This window comes from Berghia stephanieae, chromosome 2 (genome assembly GCF_034508935.2).
Source record: "Berghia stephanieae isolate SIO BIC M18660-M18661 chromosome 2, UCSD_Bste_1.3, whole genome shotgun sequence".
NCBI lineage: Eukaryota > Metazoa > Mollusca > Gastropoda > Nudibranchia > Aeolidiidae > Berghia > Berghia stephanieae.
This window is the reverse complement of record NC_088361.1, coordinates 62,989,712-63,014,711: the sequence shown is the minus strand read 5'-3', so window position 1 is coordinate 63,014,711 and position 25,000 is coordinate 62,989,712. Positions and strand designations below refer to the sequence as shown.

Below are 25,000 nucleotides of genomic sequence, written 5' to 3'. Positions count from 1 at the left end.
ATGTTATTATACATGCAAGGATTTGTTTGAAAGTATTCATTGTACAAATGTTATATATATATATATATATATATATATATATATATATATATATATATATATATATATATATATATATATATATATAACCATTTCTGCTTTCATTAAAATATTTACCTTGATGTTGCGCTTACTTTAAATGGTTTGTTCATTTTGATGATTGTATTGACTAAATCTTTATAAAGATTAAGGTTTTCTTTTTAATTAATAATGCTTATGTGAACGAATTGACATAGCCATCAATTAAGTTTAAATGTTATTTAGCTGTAAATAAACACTTAAAGAAGAAGCCAGAAACATAGAGAAAGATAACGTATTAATAGCGAGAGAGAAAGAAAGATAATGTATTTTTTTAATGAAGAGAATTGTTACCTGTTGCAAAATCTTTTCTGAAAGTTATAAATCAAACCTTGCAACCCAATCACTGCTTAGTGCTCATAACTGTCAATTTTTTAAAAATCTAGCGACCCATTTAAGCCGGCGTATTTTCGACAACAACCGATTGATCTGCTTGGTCTTATTGAATTGCCCCTGCAACCCATAATCCAGGTTGCACTCTAGTGTTTCGGTGGTTGACCATCTGCAGTTTATTAAGCATCATGCAATATTACTCGCGAGAAACCAATAAGAATGTATCAACCTCATGTAACGTTTCATTCCATAGACACGTGATCCTGTTGAGATCAAGAGTGCAGGTAGCATCTATCAGCATGTAATGCCATTTGCTGAAAATGTTATGTATTGTTACGTTGAGTTCAGAATTTGTGGGCTTAATAAAATCAAAATAGGAAAAGTAAATGCAATGTAAAGGGTGGTCAGCAGTTCAGTCGTCGTCATGGCCGGCAAAACAAATACAAATCGACCCGACATTGACATAACGCTTTTCTGATATTTTGGCCATAAAACTGTAACAGGGGTGTCCTTTTACCGGCTAAAGCCTGGAGACCGGCTTTTTATTTAATCTCCCGGCTGATTTTGGTCAGCACTGTTGACTTGTTGTTTTTTAAGGTGAAAGTATTGATTGTTTAAAGGCAATGGTTAAGGGGAAGCTAGATGGATATGTATACTTTTCTATGATTTAAAGGTGATAGCATTTGATGAAGAAAAAAAAACGATGAGAAATATTAGCTACAATGAATGGTGAAAGGAAGACTAGGAATTGATTTCCCAAAGGAATGGAAACGAATTGCTGATACAATCCGTGAAGTGGGCTAAAAAGTGTTAGATCTAGTAGGTACCACAATAGACGTCATTTTTGTGGCAGAAAAAAACCCTAGCTCTATATATTTTGCGTCACACGTCGAGAAAAGAGCTAATTTTAAGCTGGGCCATTCAACCATTAATATCTCGGCCATTAAAAATGTACAGAGCTAAATTTGGTATCGTCTTAAAGAGGAAGGTTTCAGCTTTATTCCTATACCACTTCAAAAATAAAAAATGGGCATTTCAGTTTCAAAAATGCCCTTTTAAAACTTTACAGCAGCTAATAATCCCGACATATCATTGATATTAATTTTGAACCGAGTCTATTTAGAAGACAAACATCTTATCTCTATTTCTACCAATTTGTTTTAATGAAGGTCTTTTAATGGCCGATGTATCGCATTTTTAAAAAGCCCACCAAATCCTTGTTTTCAGCTTTGGGTGATATCGGATTTTTTTACACCTCATTGTAGTTTGTAACAGCACTCAATGCCGTAAGAATGAGATCTCAAACTATTGACAAAAAGAAAAGAGTTCACGAAAATCACATGAATATTTTATTAAAGTACCTTTATAGTTTTTGTTTTAGATAGTTTAAAACAAAATGAATACGATAAATATTGTTATTTAATTGATAATTCGGGTCGGTAAGTGGGTATGTTTTAATGATGGAACAGCCTAAAGAAACTCCTCATTTTTCCGGTTTTGATTAACCTGCAATCTTTTTTGGATGACTTTCTAGCCTTGGTTTTCATTGAACGACGTTTTGTTTTTACCAATTTATACCTACGTGTAAATTTTATTTTTTTCATATCTGGTTTGTCTCTCGATGTTTATTTATTGCTAAACAAAAAACAAGGTGACGAATTTATAGTCACACTCTCCACTCATGGCGGCCATGTTGTTGCTATGACAAAATGATTGTTTGACCTCGTAAGAACTGAAGTAGATTTTTACGGTCGAAGGTGTAATGTCGTTTTTAAAACAATTGCATAGGAATACCCACTACTTGTAGTTTATAAATAGACAAAAGACACACAATGTTCGTCCCAATGTGTTAGAAAATTGAAAAAAAAAACATTGCTATTGTTTATTTTATTTGGTAAAAGTGTTACTTGTAATAGTTATAAGATTGGAGAAATATGACTTCGAAGTGCCACTTCTTTTTCTAACAGTTTTTTTTCTGATGATCTCATGATAGTGATAGACTATGTACAGGGAAAATAAGGGTTACTAGAGATAATGAAGCATTTATATCTGTAGAAGTTAAATAATCATTCTTTACGCCATTAAAACTGGATCAAAATGGATAATAGGATGACGTGTATTTATTTGTTTTTGTTTGTTTGTATTTTTGTTTGTTTTTGTTTTAAATCGGGAAGAGATGTAAATTTAAGACGAGAAAAGAAGCAAATAAAGAGATCTTTTTTTTTTCAGTTTTGGTTTTAGTGAGGTTTGCGATACCTCAATTCGTAAAATACTCGCCTCTCAAGCAAAGGGACGTTAATCATAAATAATCGGGTGGCTAGGTCTTTAGGGTGTGTGTGGCGGAAAGTACTTTATTTCAAACTAGCGTCCTATCTAAAGGGTAGCAGTTCATTCAGTAACACAGAAATCAGGATACAGTCACGCGTCATAGACCTTAAGGCACTAAAAGACTTTGGGGTGGTAGGGGATTTAGGGCACAAAAGACACACCTGCTGGGCACAAGCGCATGATCCCGTATGAGAGGAAAGCACTCGACTGCCAACGTATATATCGATACCCTCATAATAACATACAAAGAGACGATTTACAGTGGAAAAATCATCCCCCTTTATAGTAATAATACATTTTGCTGCACCCTTTCGGTTAAGGATCCCAGAGAGAGTCAAGGCATAACAAAGCAATATAATTACCAGACAAGTCTATAAAATAGAATGCAAGTGAAAACAGACGTTGCGGAAGTAAAAACATGACGTCTTGCGATTATATGGGTTTCTTAAGAGGTTGATTTATCATTGTATGCTGCTGGTTCGAACAGTGTGCTTATCATTCATGATTTCATGTTGAATTTTGAGAAGGAAATATTGACTTTACCAAAAAGTTAAGATGATTTTTGAATTCAGCAGGTCCGGTTTCTTGCTCGTGATTATAGCTATTTTTCTGCCATCATGCAAAATTGCGTGTTTCCTGATGTTCACTTTTTTTATTTTTCAAAGACCATTTGAAGTAAATGTCTGAAAAAAATGTATCTCTTCCCTGGAGTACTCTCTACCCGTTGACGTGAATTGCATGTCATTTTGTATGATCATTATGTTAATATAGTATATGGAATATGCTATTTCGTTATGCTGCAGGCCAAAACATTTAGTTTCGCGAATGTTTTAGGGGAATTTCAACAGACGGTAGATTTAGGAAAACATTTGTATCTGGTTCAAATCTTGTTATATTTTATTTACCTAGTCACTGTGCTTTAAAATGTGTATCACAAGTATGATAAACCTTTTTAGTGGTTAGTTACACGATGTCAAAGTTGGAACATTTTCTTACATCAATTGGCAAGCAAAAAAATCTAAGTTCTTGAAAAATGAATTTGCTCTCAGTTTCTCATTTATGTATGGATTTTCAAAATTTAAAAAGTGTTTTCCATGACTATCAGACTGCTTTATGAATATAGTAAGAAAAGTCAATTTTAAATATTTATAAATTGTCTTTTGTGGTACCTAGTGCTAGGGGTCACATCGGGAAGAGAAAAAGTTGGAAAAGAAACATGGTGGTGGAATGAAGAGGTTCAAGAAGCAATAATGAAAAGGAAGGAAGCAAGGAAGAACATGGAGACAAACAGGGATACTATGAAAGTGGATTAATATAAGCAGGCAAAGAAAGAAGCAAAAAGAGCCGTTGCAAAAGCAAAGTTCCACACCTCGCTCTTGCTTATCTGATATACTATCTTCAATTTAGGTTGTATAACTGCACTTCTCCTCTCCCTGTTATTCTCTTCATTCATGAGGTGTTCGTAGTATGTTTTCCATCCCGCTCGAATCTCTTCATCTTTGCCCAATATCCTTCCATTCTCGTCTTTGATCATCTTAATATGTTGTATATCTCTCCTATTCTTATCCCTCTATTTCGCTATTCTGAAAATATTTTTCTGGTCTTTTTTACTTTCTAATTGCTCATACATGCAGTTATACAACCTAAAGAGAAGATAGTAGATGAGATAAGCAAGAACGAGGTGTGGGATGCTGCTCAAGATGAAAAGGGGAAAAGCAGTTGTACCAGACGATATACCAGCAGAAGTCTGGAAATCACTTGGAGATGAAGGGTTAAATTTCCTGGTATGGTTGCTCAACGACAACTTACAGAAAGAGAAAATACCAGAAGAATGAACAAAAAGTACATTGATTCCAGTATAGAAAAAGAAAGGAGATGTTCAAGAATGTGGCAACTATAGGGGCATCAAGTTAATGAGTGATACATTGAAGATATGGGAAAGAGTAATCGATAAGAGGATTAGAAAAGATGTAGACATAAGTGAAGAACAATTTGGATTTGTTGCTTGTAAAAGTACATCGGACCAGCACGGGAAAGAGGAAAAAGGGACGCCCAAAGACTAGATGGAGGGATAAGGTAAAAGACTATATAAAACAATTGGGCCTGGAGGAGGATGATGTTCTCAACCGAGCTGCATGGAGATGTGGCATTCATTATGCACAATGCGGGGTAAGCTGAAAGAAGAAGAAAAAGAAGAAGAAGCATAATTTGATGAAGAAGAAGCTCTGTACTCTTTTAAACCTTCAACTCGAACTCTCCAAAGGTTGAGTCGTCAAGATGTTTTGATACAACTTTTCCTAACTGCGTTTCAAAATTTATGGAACTTGTGGGGCGGGGTAAAGGGGGGGGGGGGGGGTCAGTGACATATTAATTCGTTTCTTCTTTGCACGTTTTCTCAGCCTGAAAGATAATTGACCAATAGAATGGAGAATTCCTCCCTCCCACCTCACCTCCATTCCCAGTTACTATTATGCTGTGCCGTCACACTTCAATGGTTCGGTCTGCGGAAACTGTGCGACATATACAATTGTGTGTAAGCAGTGTAAATGTACCATCTATTAAACTGAAACCTTATGGCAACTGGATACAAATAGATTTCTCCATCTATGTTTAATGTTCCTCTACTTGTGGGTGTCGGCTTTTGCTTCCTTGATTTTGCTGCTAATGAAGTTTAATGGTAATGGTTTCTTATGGATATGAATACCGTTTAATATTCCAATTTCACAAATAAACATGATGAATTGAGACGTAATATAACAGAAATCAAGATACATTGAGTTTGGTCGGTGACCGAATGGATGACGATAATTGCAAAACTCTCGCCCAAATGTGTTGTTGGGTAAGGGTTTTCACACGTAATATCCGAATTTGACTCAGGTGTGAATAAATGTCGTGAATTGGTTGTGCCATTTATTGAAAGAGGGCTGTTACAACTGGGCGTTTTACATGCAAACATCACCGAAATTAAAGATTCATTCTATAATATTACAACTTTGGGAAATAAATGAAGCATTGAGAAGGAAATTGAGAACGATGAAACCATGGAAAATGCATTGCATAAACTTCGATATTTATTAATTCAATTATTTTTTATTTAGAAATTGATATACTCGTTGATTTGTGCATTTATTTATTCTTTCATTTACTTAGAAAGAATTGAAAACCATCGTGTTCAAATATATGATCAGATATCTTAGTTTTTACAAGTTGACATTGTTGAAAATTTATCTATTTTTATTATGTCAATGGACATCTCTATATTTTATTGATTTCTTGACAAAGGATTTCCGTTGTTGATTTAATATGTAAAATTTTAAAACGTCATCAAAGCATTTTCCAATGTGTCCACTGGTAATGGAGCGTGCAAATTATGGTAGAAATAGTCAATTTTTTACTCTAAATTTGTGTTGTGGGAGAGTGTCATTTTTTATTTGAATCTAAAAGAGGTGATGTAAAATCAATATGTGGTTTAAGTGTTCATAGATTTGATTTTATTTTGGATAAATGTCAGGTATGTTATGATTTCTTTTACGAAACATTGTAAATTGTTTACCCGACGTATACCGGGTCTGGTAACCCAAATTGTTATAGGCTCATTGTTGTAATAGAAATAATCTCAAACCAACGCGAAATATCGTCCAGTACAACAATGTTAAATTAAGGACATAATTGTGTTCTGTATCAGATCTGCAGGTATGTAAACGTCGGTTGTACCTTTGTTTTTGTGCGGGGGTGGGGGGGGGGGGGGGGGGGGGGGGGGGGGGGGGGGGATTATAAAATGGAATCGCCATTTGGCGTATTGAACAATTTGAAATAAAAATTGATTTAATGATTAAGGAATAATGCCTCTCTTCGATTGACTGGACTAGAATGATGTTTATTTTGGCCAATTTAAGTTCTGAGAAAGTTTGTTCCCAGCGGTCAAGGGAGTTTGGTTTAATTGGTTGGCACTTTCTTTCTTGAATTTTTCTTCTTGCTCTGTCTGGTACAGTATGATTTGAACTCTTGAGATTGTTTCTGAGAGGAAGAAAAGCTTATAAATCCATGCGCATATTATGTGCTTCATCGCCTCTAACAGTATTATGTTGGAGTGGTTTAGATACTAGAAATTTAATTTGATTTATTATTATTTTTTATTATCATTATTATTATTATTATTATTATTATTATTATTATTATTTTTATTATTATTATTATTATTATTATTATTATTATTATTATTACTATTATTGATTTTACTTACTTTGATTTGTTGATTGGAAATACTATATTCATATATGAGATAAATTGGCAATTGCCTACAAATAAACCTTTGAAATCTGAATCTGGATTCTATGAAATATGACTATACGCCTAAAGTTTTTTTTGTTGTTGTTGTGGAGAATAGGTTCATTCAATTAACTTATTAAACTGATTAAACAAAAATGTCTCATTTCTTGTCATTTCACCTTAAAGCCCCTTTTAGGCATTTGATTTACCTCCGACATAATTCCGTTTTAGGACAATGGGTATTGATAGCACTGCGTTACACTGCGCTTCAGAAACGTGTGAGGGACAAGATGGTGGTTGGGGGGGGGGGGGGGGGGGGGGGGGGGGGCGATGTTAACATTAGTTGTGTTTTCCCATATAAAGAGATGAGCCGTTTAATCTTATGTGCGGATAATCAGCAATTAATAGAGAACACATAAACACAAAATGCACCGACTCGGCAGATAACAGTCCATTACCATCCATGCATACATCCATACATACATACATACATACATACATACATACATACATACATACATACATACATACATACATACATACATACATACATACATACATACATACATACATACATACATACATACATACATACATACATACACACACACACATACATACATACATACATACATACATACATACATACATACATACATACATACATACATACATACATACATACATACACACATACATACATACATACATACATACATACATACATACATACATACATACATACATACATACATACACACTCTCATAGAGATTTACTAATAAAGATACACATGTTAATATAATACCGGCTTATACAATATCTAATATTGTAATTGTGATGTGACTTGGGCTTCTTTTAATCCAGAGTGTCATCACGACCTTTTCTCTTTCTATTTAAAAAGACGACAAAATACAATGTTTGTATAAAGAAAATTTGAACCCCTCTTCCAAAGCGTTAATTTGTGAAATTACAGAATACAAAAAGCAGACCTGTTTACTTGAAAATATAAACATTCCTAAATTTTAGAAAATAAACATTGAATTCCCTATAATTAACTTTAACAATCAACAATTTATCCTCACAAGGATTAAATAATGCTTCAAAAACCTTAAAATTATGAAGTCTGACATCAATTTTCATTTTCAATTCGTTTTAATGCCTTAGAGATGCCCACGAAGTTCTGTAATTGAGGCCAAATTTTCGTAATTATAGTCCTACGCATACCTGCCTATTATTACGGACCGTCCGTAATTGTTACGGGAGTGTAAGGACAATTACGGACTTACGGAAATAGAAGAAATATTACTGATACAAATGACATGCTCGCAACGTTAAATTAGAAATAATTTTTTTTTCATTATTTACCGCATGCTACAATAAAAAATCTCAATGCCTCGTTGGCTGGCGACGAGTGACGTCATCGACTCGACACGGAAACTTTACCCTCATCGGTAAACTAGACACGATGCAGTAGGTCATCAATAAGCATATTATTATCGCGGGGGTCATTTGCTTTAGTATTACTGAAATTTGACCATCAATTACTGATGAATTTTGTATTTCTTACTGAATTGGAAATTTTCAAGTAGGCAGGTATGCCTACGAATTTTTCGTAATAGTAGGCAGGTCTGCGAAAAAGGTACCCGTTTCTATTTTCTATTAATCTTCCCTTTTTTCTATTTGAACAAAATGCATTACTTTATTTATATCGCCCATGCTTTGACTCTTTTGGTTTCTCGTAAGAAGGATTTATAAAATTATTATCGTAACATTTAACTCATTCATTGTAGTGTTGCCTGAAAGAAAGCCTGTTTATGTACATTATTTACCTAGACCGACGTGAAGTGACTAAAAATGAAGTCAATGTTTCCCATTTGTCGCTTCAACGAATGTGAATTTAACCGGTGTTAGGTTTTAAAAAGTAAACAAATTCATGCCGCCAATTATTCTGTATAAAGAGATGAGAACACAACTACTGGACATGCACATAAGGCAGTGCATTGAAATCATGTGGTTTGAATTGTACTTTTTTGAATATAAAATCTCCTTTTGCTGCCTAGAATGAAGTGCGTTTCACCTTTTAACATAATGTGTTCACACAGTGTATTATTCATTCTCCGATTTCAAACTGAATCGGCAGGAGATACATTCTAAATCATCATCATAATCATCATCATCAGTCTGGATATCCAAACGAATAGTTATGGATCAGTAATAGTCACGACAGGCATGTTTATACAAAAGATCATGGACGATGAGTCCGAAGAAAGCATTTGATATCACGGACAGAACGTTTTCCTCTTCCCCCCCCCCCCCCCCCCCCCCCCCTCCTCTTCCTGTTCCGACTCCTACTTCTTCTTCTTCTTCTTCTTCTTCTTCTTCTTCTTCTTCTTCTTCTTCTTCTTCTTCGTCTTGCAATTTGTCAAAATTGTAGATACAATTATTTTAAATTCAGCAAACCAATTTAATAAAGATAAATTGCTCTGAGTCGCGATCAAATAAGATGGACATTTTAAGGATAGTTAATAAACTAAACGCAAAATGTGAAATTCTTTGTTTAATATTATAGTGATATCATTTTTAATCAAACAGATGGCAATCACTGATCAATGATGTGGTGATGGAATGAGAGGATAAAGTTACCACAAGTCCTTTTTTAAAAATATTCCATCTGGCCATTTTGGACTTCCCTTTCCGTTTAAGGGAGGTGACCAACCAAGATCTGTAAATAACCCCATTCGCACCACCCCAGAATAGTCAGAGGAAACATCACATTTATACATACTTGTATAAATAAAAACACGACGTTTCTTTTCTTTATCAACTCAGTCCCTCCAACCTTAAACAACAATCTACAAAAACATGAGAATGATAACAGGAAGACCTACATTTACGGTCAGGAGATGCTACTTACTCTCGACTTTCATCGCCTCAACCATCTGCTTCTTTCTACTCTTATCCTCAGTCCCGATCAAATGGACTCCAGTAGTCGCCATTTTCCCAGAATATACGACTTGGCATCAGGTCAGCTCCGTGCACCTGATGAAAATCCTCTGGAAATCTGTACCATCTGGAGTAACGCCTATCAAAAACTGTTCTCGCCTTTACAATCCAACCATTTCACGTAAGGATATAGCAAAATTGAAATTTAATGTGTATTCATTCTCATCTGCCAAGACGAAAATGGCAAAGCTTAGGGAGGAAGACGGGCAGCCGGATCTACGACGGTTTCTCCCGCTGTTGGACCGGGAGACAAAGATATCTCTTCTTCATACTTATAGTGTTCTAAGCGAAGCATTGACGAATGCTGGAGTCAACCATGTGCTTTTGCACGGGAGCCTGTTGGGCATTCACCGTTTTTCTGGCATCGCTCCTTGGGATGACGACATGGACGTTGGCATCAACGTAACCAAGTGGGCTACGGTCAGAGACACCTTGTCTTGTGTCAAGGGATTCCAATTATTTGTGGACCCTACAATGCGGTGGTCTTTTTTCCCAAGGTGAGAATTTCTAGTTTATTTGGTATTGTCAATTTATTATTTGATTTTTATTTACATTTCGGAAGGGGGGGGGGGTATAAGTTATTTAATCAAAATTCCTATTTTTTTTAATGAACAAGAAATATTTGAAAATAATGTCAAAGTTGTCATGCAAACTGCCTAAGGAAATCGAATGGCACTGTGACCAGCTCTTTCGCCACAAAGTGGATTTTGTTTCCTCCCTGTCAAGTCCCTTTATGGGATGAGTGACCATGTCTATCGCGATCACGTTTATCTGGATTGCACTGGATGATGTCAATTTATATGATTTATATAATATTATCTATTTAGCTTTTGATTTGTTTGATTCTTAAGTATTATTTCTCGTTTCTCTTTTGTTTTTGTTTTCTGGGAAGGGGGAGAGTTCATTTTTGTTTTGTTTTGCTTTTTTTTAGGGAGGGAACTCCAAGTGTGTTTGTTTTGTTTTTTTAATGTTTTTGGTTTTTTTTTTTAATTTAATTAGACACAACTGTTTACAATGTACGACAAAATCATGATTACTGGATATAAAATAGATTAAAAGACAACACACTTCACAGTGATCAGCGGTTTGTGGTCTCCCAACAGCACCAGCATTTTGTCCATCAGTTCAGATAGTGTCATGTCACCTCAGCCGCAGAGTTAAGTACGGCGGCTGCTATTGTATCTAAGGATATTTTTAAAATAATAATTGAGTACTTCCCCATGTCCGGCGGGCTAGATAAGATTGGAATTGCTTGCTGTCTCGATATCCAGAGCTGACAAAACATGGTATTACTTAGTCTCATCGTTGACAATATCGCGAAGAAAAAATTGTGTCTCAGCTTGAGCAACAAAGTAGGGTGTTTAATTGCTCCTTTGGTTACCTTCATTGAGAAACTATTCTCTGTAGAGTTTTCAACAACAATTTAATGTCTTAAGGCAAAGGAGCATATAGAGGGCAATCTGCAGACTACTGTTACGACAAACTGTGTCTCATCAGTACAGTTTGAAGTAAGCTTCCAAAAGCAAAGAGAGCTTATTATTTCAAAATATGGCCAATAGTATTCAAAAAGTATCAAGACCTTTGCATATGTGCAAGGAATTAGACAAAATTATTCTCCCTGACTGCTCAACAACGACTTGGTGTCTTAAGGCTAAAAGCGGATAGAATGCACTCTGCAGACATTACTGTTTCGAAGTTCTTTGCGTAAATGTTGCCGCTCGAAGGAGTAACAATGAGAAAAAAAGTTTAATTCACTAGGCAAATGATGTGAAAAGTTCTGGCATTCCCGGTTGGCGTTCCATCCTCTCATCTCAGTTTTCTTTTGTGTCATGTTTAACTGATATGGTTTTATCAATGGTTAATTTGTATCTTTTTGGCGTTTTGTTGTACAAACCAGACCTGCTGGTGAGCATTTGGTGGAGCTGCATTATCATCATATGAGCAGCCAGACATGGACTACCTGTCAATTGTTTATATTTTTTTCTCTACAGTCCAACGTTTCTTAAACGCGACTATTTTAAATTCCATTATGGCGCACTATCGGAGTACTGATCATGTAAATTGTTTAATCTCGTTAATAGATTAAATATATCAGGGTGTCCCAGAATTCGCGCACCATGTAGATTCTTATGATAATACACACGAATAACAATTATATTAATAACCATAATAGATGCTCAAATTGTTCACCCTCTGCATTGATATATGCATCAGTTATCTCTTCATGAAACTGTAATAACTGGCCAAAAGTCCCTTTCGAACTATTCACCAGAGAGAGGTTACAACGGTCTAATAACACAATTATCTCATGTCATTATAAGTAACTTGGATATATTACACCCCCCCCCCCCCTAAGTTAACAAAATCTCTGTCAGGTAAATTAACCTTAAAATAAAAGTTAAAGCTATGAACTTGAGATATCTGCTTTTCTTGCGGTACCAAAACTAATACTAGTAGTTTGTAAAGTCGAAACAATTCAGAAGAAATAATTGGAATGAATGTGCCATAGTAATTCATTAAGCCTAAAAATGCTCGCAGTTGGTGTAAAGTTTGTGATGCGTATGCCACTTGTATTGCCTTTATCTTATCAGCATGCGGTCGAACACCATCCCAGAAATTGTATTTCTCTCTTCGTGAACGAACACTTCTCCTTTCTTACTTTTTGACCATTTTCCTCTATAATGTCCAAAACTTTCACTAATGAATCAAAATGTTCATTTTATGTTTTTCCCGTGATGTAAATGTTATCAATGTATCATGCACAATTGTCAATACCTTGAAATAAGCATTCCATTGGTCTCTGCAATATGCTTGGAGCTGCTGAAATGCCTAACGCAAGACGGTTGTATCGATAACGTCCTCTATGAGCATTTATCGTAGTGAGAATCTTTGAGTGTTCCTCAAGTTCGATTTGATTGTATGCGTTGGAGAGGTCAATTTCTAAGAATGAATTTCCTCCTCTCAACTTCATCAAACGTTTAGGGTTTTTTGTATGGATAAGATGATTTGGGTACTTGTACCACAGGTGAAGCCATTCCGAAAAGGTCACGTTCTCAACGACACCATCCTTTTCAAGTCTTCTCAATTCTCGTTCAATTCCTTCCCTCAGCGAAAATGGCATAGATCTGGCCTTGCAGAATGTTGGATCAACCGAGTCACGAATCTTTATTGAAGCTTTGTACCCTTTCAAACCCCCTCTTTCCTCTGAAAATACTTTTTTCATGTTTATTGTGAATCAGCTGTAATGAATTTGATAATGGTATTGAAAATAACTCTCGTAGTCACAAGATTGTTCTGAGTCACGTGTAGGCTGATCATCAACGTTGTGTTGATTGAATGTTTTCTTTTTCTGAAATGTTGATTTAGAATGGGACTGTTTGATGTCGTTAGGTTTGGTGACAGAAGTAGATTTTGATCTGAAACGTTTTAAATATGTCCCTTTCTCCCACAGTTACGACATGTTGCATCCCGAAATTGTCCCGGTGATGGTTACATCCACACCCATTGCAATAAGACAATGTAGGTGTACCTGCCATTTTATTAGTGAATTTATGACGAGCAGTATTCTTTGACGGATGAACAAAGTGAATAGCTCCTACTGTGGCATCTAAGGTCCTAACTAACTCCTTCTTTAGATTCAATAGATGTTTGTGTTAACCTGGTTGCTGTTTCCATAGATAAATCATCTTCTTGTAGCAATGTTTGCTGCACTCCTTTAACATGCACTCCCATGAAAAAGCAATCCAGTAACCGTTCTTCAAACTGGCAAAATTCCGATAATTATTTTTAGACCAACTATGTAATCCTGGAAGGTTTCATCTAGTAGCCTAGTACGTTCTTCGAATTTCTTTCTTGCACGAATTTTGCAGGTAGTGGATTGTCATGTTTACATGGGAGATCACAAAATTCATCATACATTTTCTCTCTTGGGGTTTGTGGAAAACATGAATCTTTTACAAGTCGAAACACCATAGACACGGACACTATACGGAGAATAGGTCTTTTCTTCTCAGCCGAAGTCACATCGTTGGTTTCAAAGTAAAAATCAAATTGTTCTAAATATTCAGTAAACGGTCTATCTGTTGTGTATGGCTCTAATTTGCCAAACAGCATTGAATTAGCCATGTTAAATTATTGGAATGTATTTACCTGGCGAATCTCTTTAAGAAATATGTATATTATATATTATTATATATATTACGTAACTGAGATTGCTTATCTAATGACACAATTGTCTCATGACATATAAGTAACTTGGATATATGACAAAAATGTATAATCAAACGGCAGACAGTAGTAGTATAGCTCACTGGCTTTTGTTTCTCAGGATGAAATGGTTGAATTTTTCAGCAATAGAGCGGTATGTTACCCCATATTTTTTTCAAACATTAAAACCATTTTAACTCTATTTTGCATCATTAACTGGTTAGCTGGGAGCAACATCATCACGTTTTGCTGTCTCATGAAGTATTTTATTCGTCCACGAGAACGTATCGTTTCACTGACAAACAGATGTCATGTAGAAGACTCGGTGCATGCACAATGTGATGTGGGCGTGATAAACCGTCATTGGCGGACCCAATTATTATGCCAAATTGATGCCTGAGTGTAATAATTGGTCTCCGATGGGAAATGAATACATAAAGAGCCAACAAGTCGATGTAAAAGTACTATTGAACTGTCAGGAATATATTATCTGCAATAGCTTTATTAGGTATTATCATTACTGTTACTACTACTACTACTACTACTACTACTACTACTACTACTACTACTACTACTACTACTTCTACTCTTACTACTACTACTACTACTACTACTACTACTACTACTACTACTACTACTACTACTACTACTACTACTTACTACTACTTACTACTACTACTACTACTACTACTACTACTACTACTACTACTACTACTACTGCTACATTACAACTACTACTACTACTACTACTACTACTACTACTACTACTACTACTACTACTACTACTACTACTACTACTTCTACAATACTACTACTACTACTACTAATACTACTACTCAAGTTTTCACAATTTTTAATCATTTATTACTATATCCGTATGTAGCCCATTCCTTCCCGAGACCCATTTTTCTTTTCTTTAGTTTATGTTTGTCGACATGACAACCGTCAATACCCACTGAACGTTCCGAGTCAATGGATAAAAATAACATTTAATGTTTCCCAATACGTGATTACCTCCTCTCCAAAAATTACCTTTCTCATATTAGGAATTTTTTTAGCCCTGGGAGAGGAGGTTTATAGGAGCTGGGGAGGGACACATGGATTTGAATACCACGGGAAGGAGTTACGAAGGTAAAGGAGGGGAGTGAAATGTGGTCAATGGTAGCCCTGCTCCAACTGTAATGGATCCCTATAAAAATATTGTTGAATCAATACAGCAGGCAGACCTGATTGTTCCGTATGCTTTGAGCTGATTGATTTTCATTCTTACTTTCTTTTTTCGTTCTTTCTTTTTTTCATAATCTAATTTGTTGCTTTGTTTTTGTTAAAATTACAAAGTATTTTAAAGATAACATTGATATTTCAAAAATTGTTGAACTCCTGTAGACGAATCTTTATGGTTTGTGAACTGGTCGGCTTTTTATCGATCGTTTAGCCAAATTATGCTTTAATATAGCAGTGTGATTTACTACAGTCCGAATCGTTTCGTTTAAAGAGTCAATTTGGGAACACTTTGTAACGGTCACTGGTCATTCTGGTGTAAAGATGGGAAAGTTATTCTAGATATCGGTCACTGTATAGATTGATTTGGCCAATATTATCTCACGTTATAAAAGGTAAATGGCATAAGTGCGAACGCCTTGCCTTGCAAATCGGTTCTTAATGATTGCTGACAATAATCAGTAGGTCTTTGAACATGTCTGAATGTGTGTACTATGGCTAACATAAGCATACTATTGTAATACCAGTGATATTTGCGTATTTTAATTATCACTTTTTTTTCAAACAATCATCTCCAGTGTGTGATTGATAGCCCTTGGTGATGAACTCCTGTCTGTCATACTACTCCGAATCGGTTTCCTTCAGTGCGACATTTTGTCTTTCTAATGAAGTCAGATGGTTTGATTTTGCCTAGGACCTCGGTATGGTGTCTCGCTGAGAAAAAGATATATATATATATATATATATATATATATATATATATATATATATATATATATATATATATATATATATATAAAATATCAAATGTGTATGTGGGAAATATTTAAAAAATCATCTCTCGTTTTGTAAATCGCTTTGAGCACACGGATGATACGCTTTCTAAAAGCTAAAGTTTGTATCATGCATGCTTATGTGTTCAGTTTTTTCGTTTGAACTCCCTCTGATGGGGATCATGTGCGGGTGTAGTGCTTTATTAGACATCGGATTATATTGACCAATGTATTTCCCATTGTCTCCTTACCGAAGAGTGTCTCAAAAGCATATTATCTACATTCTTTCTGTTTTTCACAGCCCCCCCCCCCCCCTTTCCTTTGGTGCTGTTGTGTCCGGTAGTGCCACAAGAAACAGTGAACTTTAAAATGCAAGCTTAAAAACTTTCATTCTCTTCGTTCTCAGAGACGCCCCGACAAGCTCGATGCCAGGAAAGAAGTATCCCTTCATCGACATCTTTTTCCAAGCAGAAGACGAAACTCACGTATGGGGGATGCACTGGGTTAACAGACGACGCTCCCTCTTCCCCAAAGACAAAATGTTCCCTTCTCAGTAAGATATAATATTCCCTTTGATAGACGTTTTCATGGTAATAATGATGGTGGCTGTGGTTGTATTGAAAAAGGACGATGGTGGTGGTGGTGGTGTTGTTGTTGATGATGATGATGATAATGATGATAATGAATGAGTTTAGTCAATAACAGCCGTTGCTTCACAATCATTACATTATCCATATTTGTATGAAGTTGTGACATGCACCTACTGAAATCTTTACGGACTAAGCCTTAACAGAATTAACTAAGCCCATAACTACATTTGTCTTTCTTTGAGGTTATTCGGTTTCTTATGCATGCAAGCACTTTTTCCTAGTTTTTATTTTTATTATTTTTTTTTTTTTTTTTTTTTTTGTTGTGTGCTAGCCTCTAAACATTGATATTAATAGGTCTATGGCTTCGAAATAGATGTTAAAGAATCGATTTAAGAAGGTGTGTGACGGTTGTCTCGTTAGATTTATCCTCGTTTTTCAAAGAATTTCTGATCATTTATATAACTTTCTACGTTCTAACTTTTAAAAGTAATTAATCAAAATGAATACAACAGCGTCTTAAAAGAACAAATACCAAATCTGGAACATTACGAGCTCAAAACTCGTCTTCGGCCAATAACAAAAACAATAAATACAGGCGATAGAAAGGTATTTGACATGTCTTGTCCGCATGACAAGGCGTGTCAAATGGATTTGTCTTTTTAATGTTTTTCTTATAACTACGAACTACAAACATAACTCTTTAATAGTTGTAATATTTTCGCTGTTCTATTTATAGAGAAAGTTTAGACCCTATTATCACTCAAAGGGAGGAGTCACAAATAGTGGACATCGGTGGTTTTTCCCTGCATTCTTCATTTGTAATTCGATGAAATTCAATAATTTCTTTTTCTTCTAAGTACACAAACTTGACAAATGTAGTTGACAAACTATGTCTCATAAGTAATGTAATAAGTAATGTTCACACTAACTCATATTTCAAGAATAATTTTGCTTATTAAGTCCCCGCATGGGGCTACAGATTTGATGATCTCGTTGACTCGAGTAACGTTCTGATCACTTTTTGACGTTTTTGGTTGACCAGACATGGGTTCGTTTTCTAGAGTTGTAAGACCAAGTTTGAACTAAAACACGACTGATAAACCTGAAACTTAAACATTGCAGTTTCACCTGTAAGTTTTGGATATTTCTACTGAATTTCAGAAGGTTTTCTTTCTTTTGTAAACAAAAAAGTGAACACTAACTCTTACTTTTAGCGTTTACGTTCTGGGATTGGAGTCTCCATTTAAAAGCAAAAGCTTTAAATATTACGTTCATATCTTTTGCTAACATTTCACAACACAATAAAGAAAATTAAATACCACATGTTTCTTCGTTTACAAATTGAAAAAAAAGCCCAATGTTTTTGGTTCAAAAGATATGCCCATATTCCAGGTTCGCTTGGAACGTCCATCGAAAAACATCACTTTTCAACATCCATATCACCCCGATATAATAATATCAGAAGTGTTAGGTCACATACCGTACCGCGATACCTGCATAGCATAGAAGTACTATGACCAAAGGTTTTTTTTATCCTTCTTATTGATTATTAGTTTATGGATTGATTTCCAACTTGACTGGACTGGAAATGGTCGACAAGGCAATCACATGTTTTATTAAGTCTTGACTTAGTTGAGAAATGGTGGCTCATTTTCTCTTGGGAACAATTGGTTTCTTCAATGCCGTGTATATAAAGTTAAGCATAGCAGTCAGAAGATGAACTCTTTGACCAAACGTTGAACTAATAAGACAGCTACACATATAAAACAATAAATGAAATTTTAGTTAAAAGTAGGGAGCGAGACGTCCCGATAATTAAAATAATTCAGTTGTTAGAGATGTCGCACCACAAATAAAGGTGCCTATCTTTGCCCTGTATGCAGATAATCCAATACATACATACATACATACATATATACATACATACATACATACATACATACATACATACATACATACATACATACATACATACATACATACATACATACATACATACATACATACATACATACATACATACATACATACATACATACATACATACATGCATACATACATACATGCATACATACATACATGCATACATACATACATACATACATACATACATACATACATACATACATACATACATACATACATACATACATACATACTATACGTGCAAAATAGACTAGTCGCTGACAATTTTTTTTCGGGTTGAAATGAGCATCTGTCCATACAGCGTAAACCCTTTGGTCGAATAACTCCCGACTTCGGAATACTTTTCCTCAGAAATGTCCATTGCTTTTTAGTTTCCACACCGACCCACGATTTGTTTGACTCTACCTCGTACCCCAATACTCTTCAACAGTCGTAGCGTCACTTCCTTTCTAATGACGCATGGTAACTTAGTAACACTGGCTCTAAACTATCGGAACAATGGCGGACGCCGTATGAAATATTTCTCCGGCGAGCATACAAGCGTATCCAGAGGAGAAAAAAACCCATAAATGTTGTCATGTTTTGACTTTTACACATTCTGATCACAAGACATATGAAAAGTTCTAGCCAGCATGAAGAATAAAAAGTAATGATTTTCTTTGTTTAGAACCAAGATGGCCGCCGTTGCCCGGCGGCGTGACATCAGACTACTGAATCCTATTCCGAATTGGGTTACAAATGAAGAATCACGTCGTGACTGTCAGTTCACGTTCGACTGTCAAGAAGGCTGGGCGCATCTTGTTTTGTCTATTTAATACAAACCATTGTGTTAATTTTTCCTTATTCTTATTGGATTTTTTATCTGTTATTCGACCTGTGACATACCAATTCCCATTGGAGTATATTATTAACACTGTGAAAGTGGTGCTTAATGATTTAAACTTTTGAGGAAAAAATGTTCGATTACTTCGAATAAACAATGGAGTCAGATAAGGTTGAAGATTTGAATAGGGAACATTTTATTTCAGAGTTTATGGGCATATGTGTGTTTGTGCTTACCAAAAGACCTTTCATGGTTTGATCGAAGATTATTATTAAATTATATGGACAGCTTTACCATTAGAGTGTATTCCCCTGTCCGCCCTGATGACCCGTAAGGACGAGGTGTTTTTCCTCTCTCGGCAGCAGCAGTCAACCAGTTCAATGACTTTAGCAAGCCCGCCTGTCTCTGCATAAAACTATTTCGTAGTGCTGTTTTCCGACTCTATATTATAATTTATGAATATGTCATCATAAGGCCAATCGTTTTTCTCAGTTCTCTTATTCGTCAGATTATTGAAGTTAGATATGATGAAATATGGCTCTAGTTGGAAAATCTCTATAGACAAAACTATTACCTATGTGACAATTTGATAATTTTAGTACTGTTTTGCGTGTTTGTAAGTTCGTTGTTTTGCTGTTGTTTGGTTTTGTAACCATAGCAAAATTGCTCCGTCACTTGGTTATTATTGATAGTGTATCGATTTTATTTCTACTGGGCCCATGCCTCGAATAATAAAACTTACAAAGAGTGTTAGGCCACTTACCTCCGATTTGTGTCGAGGTCAGCGACATTATAATTGGCCACTGATTTAATCTTCGTTCTTTAAAACGAGCGTGGCGTTGGATATAATTCTAATCTTTTTGAAATCTAAATTAAAAATCAGCGCCTTCATGATCGTTAGATGAACATACTTTTTAGATATATTATGGTATCAAAGAGGATAAGGGAGGAGGGGTTGGTGGGGAGAGAGAAAGAGAGAGAGAGAGAGAGAGAGAGAGAGAGAGAGAGAGAGAGAGAGAGAGATAATTTATCACTGATTATTTACTTATGGAATTGTCCAATATTTCCGAATCATAAAATGATAACATGTTAATTATTCTTATATAATATTACGATATAATAAATTGACGTTTCGAATACTGCCCTTCCTCAGCTAACAAAGTGTGTAAATTAACAAAACGCCATCAGGCCTCTGGCAACCTTGGCGTACATTTTCCAAAATAGAGGCTATTTATTTGACAAGTAATTTGTCACAACCTATTTGCTTATGGTACTATCCTATATCTAAAATCCATAATATATTTGAAAAACTAAGTTCTTTTATACTTTTGTGTTATATTAATGGGCGCTTCAAGTTTTACCTTTCATCAGCTACCCAAATGTGCGAATTAACAATCTAAATGCCAAATATAGATGAAATCACCATAAACAGGTAGACACACATTCTTAAGAAACTATAACGTAGGGCCATCGAAAAACTTCGGCAGCCAGTTTGAAACGCGTTATTTCATTGATAAGTAATTTGTCACTTATGAAACTGACCAATAACTTCAAACCATGAAATGTTAGACACGTTTATTGATATCAAAAGTATTATGTAAATGAACGGACGTTTCGAGTTTGACCCTTCATCAACTGTTAGAATTAGCAAAACCTAACTTATTTAAAGTGTATTTCTGGACAAAATCGCCTTATGTGACACACAGGTATTCACATTTCAAAGATAGGCTAACTGACGATTATGGTGGTAATTATTTTTTCAAAATGACCGCCATTTAATTTACAAATGGTTTATTACTGACCGTGTGATTTTCAAACTATCAAATACTACCAAATCATAAAATATGAAAATATTTATTATTCCTCATTAATTTTGTAAATGAACGTTTTGAGTATTATTCATCATCAAGTAACCAATTTCGTGAATTCAGATGATTAAATTATCCACGATGCACCTTAAGAATAAAACTGTCATACATCTGTCATATTTATTTTTTTCAAAATGGCGCTATTTCATCAATGGCAATTATCACTTTAAAAAACGAATAGTCTTTAATAATATTAGATGATTGAAAAATAAGTTCAATATAATTAGTTGAAGTTTTAGGGTCTTGCTCTTCTTCGGGAAAACCCCAATTAATTTGATCATTTGGTAATCCAAATATTTCAACGCCATGAGCATACGGGCATCATATGTGGCGCACTGGTAGTCAATCATTATTAGAGCAAATTTAGATGTCCCGGAAATCCGTGGAAGACATTTCCCGTAATAGATTCTCACTATCAATCACAACCCTTATTAAGTATGGTTTGCAGACGATCTAGAAAATGTTGCTGTCAGTGCTGAATTATTTGCATATCGAATATTGTTGCTGTCTGTTTACCATTTAAATCAGTTGCACAACTTGTTATGGTTTTCCTGGAATTTTAATAGATCATTCCTGGTCACACATCCTTAACCAATTCTAATATTAGTAATAGTCTGTCTATAGTATGGCATCTAAATCAGCCTAATACAAAAAAAGAAAGACTCAATGTTTAATCGAACATCCAAAAAAATGTGACTTTATTTATTAGTGCAAGAATAAAACGATGAATCCATTTTCAAGGATTCAATTTTTGTTGGGGTTTAGAAAAATTCTCCCTCATACGCTTACAAAGCTGTACGTGTCAGCTCCAGATTGTTTGCTTTTACAGTAACGCCTCTTACATTTACAGGAGACGAGATCTTGGTAAACAGTTGATAACCCGAGTAGCGTTGTCCAGACGGGTTTAATAACTTTTCACAGTTCAGTCGGTTTGTGGCCTTTTAAATGATTGAGTCACATTTTGTCAATATAATCTATTTCCCTGCTTGTGACACCGCAAAAGCAAATAACAATTGTTTTTTTTCTAGTGTATACCTTGGCATCTTTGTTAATTTGCTCCGAGGTAGCATACAGATTTTAGTTAGCTAATGATAATGTAAAGCTATCCACACCTCCCATGCAGTCCTCTTGTTGTGTCCGGCAAAACCGGAAAAAAATATAAACGTTCTGTAGAACATGAGACGACGGTAGTGCCTGTGCCTAACCGGTATCCAGAGCTCGTGCCATTTCGTGGGCTGCTAAAAACTGACATGTTTTGCCAGTGCGAAATTAAACCTATATAGACTACTAATACTTGGCTTGACTGAAAAGTCTTGACGTCTATCGGATATTTCCGATTGGCACCAGTGTACATTTAGATCAAAATTTGCGCAATTTATTCTTCCATTATGTCACCAATATCAGAGACTACTATTATTGGTCCGCACGGCAGAATTACTCGTTTGATAAAAATAAGAGACAGAATTCGCAGATCCCTATAAGGAGCGAAACAAAACAATAATGAACTTCATTTTTTATTTTGTCCACAGATGGGATTATCTTGACGGGGTCCGAGTACCAGTCCCATACAAGTCAAAAGATATTCTTGAAAGTCAATATGGAAATTTAGATATTTGTGCCAGCCAAGAGTATGGACATCTCGTTCCATCAAAATCCGTCCACACAATCCCTTGCTCTGCTCTTTATCCAATTTATGGCAACTTTTCTAAACATTCCTGACGTGATTTAAGCCGTTTCATCACATCATAATTCTGAAGTATTCTATAAAATATTTTATTGTGTTTGTTGTGAATATAATGTTGTGCACGACTTTGAAAAAAAAACTGGGTTCTACCTTACGAAGAAAGAAAACGAATCAAGTGACACAAAAGAATCCGGCACCTATGTTATCAATGTAAAATTTAAGCGGCAGCGTAAGAAAATGCGTCGATCTTAATTTTGATATTATCACAGAATATTTCTGAATTAATATTCGTAATTATCATCCGATCTCTTCTTACGTTTGTAAGGAGTCTATGTATTGTATATCTTATTTAGATATGAGCAGATGACAAGTTGGCCTTTGAACAGAAAGGTTACATGTCCAATTCTTGACGTAAATACTCATTTATTTCTTATGATACTGTGTATACAATTAAAAGTCTGATAACCAAACAAACCATTTGCTTATTTATTGTGCGGTAATAGACTACATTGTGCAACCCTAGGAACATAATAATTTTGGGTATCAGGTTCGTCTAGCATACGCTGTCTCAGATCATTAAAGTATACATGCCTATCTTAACCTCAGTCAAAGGTTTATAGCTCTCAAATAATCTGGAATGCGCAAAAGGTGATACATTAGGTAGATAAAAATTTCCATTTTTTGTCATGTTTTCTTCACGACAAATAAGAAATAATAATATCACACTCCAACACTAGAATTTAAAAGAAAAATACAGACCTGCCTACTTAAAAACTGAAAAATTCGTAATTTTTAAGGGGAAAATGCATTAGCTATAATTAACATTAAAAATCAACAATTTACCCTCACAAGGATTAATTAACACTCCAAAACCTCGTAAATTATGTTGTGCTCTGTCATCAACTTTCATTTTTAATAAGTTTTAATGACTTAGAGATGCTCGTGTAATTCTGGAATTGGAGCCACAATCTTGTAATTCTACGAATTTTTTAAATAGTAGGCAGGTCTGTAAATATCGTGTCTTCGGTTTGAAATGAAACAAATCGATCAATCTAAAAATTTAAATATTGAAAAAAAAATGGATTTCTTTGCAATATATGCATAATAGGCGTTAATCTATTATTTGGAAATAAAAGTTAAAACATTATATTATTTGCAAGTTATGTGATTGGCGTGTTAAAGGATAATATAGTCTTCAGTGAATACACATTTTGAAATGTGACAGAGTTCACATGGGTATTTTTGTGTCGTGCATAGCATTGTCGTTAAAACGATCCATCCACATACATTTTAACCGCTGAGATCTGTCACTAACTTGATTTGTTTTTATCTTCTTTTTTTTTTTAATAATGCCCATTTTGAAGATTACTCTGTTGCAATTGCAAATGCATTTAAACAAAAACAAATACTACGCTAATTTCTTTCCGGGTTGCCGTGCAAAAATATTCATAATGAGACACGATTTTAGTTTTATCAATTTTCTCAATATGAATGTAATAAGAAATTGAATAATTATTACCTAATTTTTTTAAGTTTTTGGTCAAAATTATAATGTTAATATTTTAAGCACATTTACCATGGCATTTAATAAATGATCAAATCTGATGATGATGATGATGATGATGATGATGATGATGATGATGATGATGATGATGATGATGATGATTATGTTAAATTATAAGGTCACTGTGTGTCAGTTTGCGTTTGGCTCAATTCTGAATCATATCAAAATTGTTGCTCATTGACGAATTCGAATTTGATTAAAAATGTCGAACTGTATACGTTGAACCTGACAATGTAAATGAGATCAAAATCACTTGAATTTTGACAAAGTATTATGTGACTCGTGACCTCAGCC

The 25,000-nt window shown here is 34.9% G+C and overlaps 1 protein-coding gene across 3 annotated transcripts in view; it reads left to right on the top strand.

Moving 5' to 3' along the window:
* Positions 1 to 25,000, top strand: part of LOC144965314 (uncharacterized) — a 124,145-nt gene that overhangs the window by 98,793 nt on the left and 352 nt on the right. The window contains exons 1-4 of one of the 3 annotated variants that reach the window (XM_078900537.1): positions 5,318 to 5,455; positions 9,641 to 10,548; positions 16,658 to 16,804; positions 22,988 to 23,309. In XM_078900537.1, the coding sequence (XP_078756663.1) occupies positions 9,911 to 10,548; positions 16,658 to 16,804; positions 22,988 to 23,177 (975 nt within the window). In that variant the 5' untranslated portion in view covers positions 5,318 to 5,455; positions 9,641 to 9,910 and the 3' untranslated portion in view covers positions 23,178 to 23,309. Of the gene's footprint in view, positions 1 to 5,317; positions 5,456 to 9,640; positions 10,549 to 16,657; positions 16,805 to 22,987 lie in introns of those variants that run through there. The other 2 variants (XM_078900538.1, XM_078900539.1) reach the window with 2 other exon arrangements.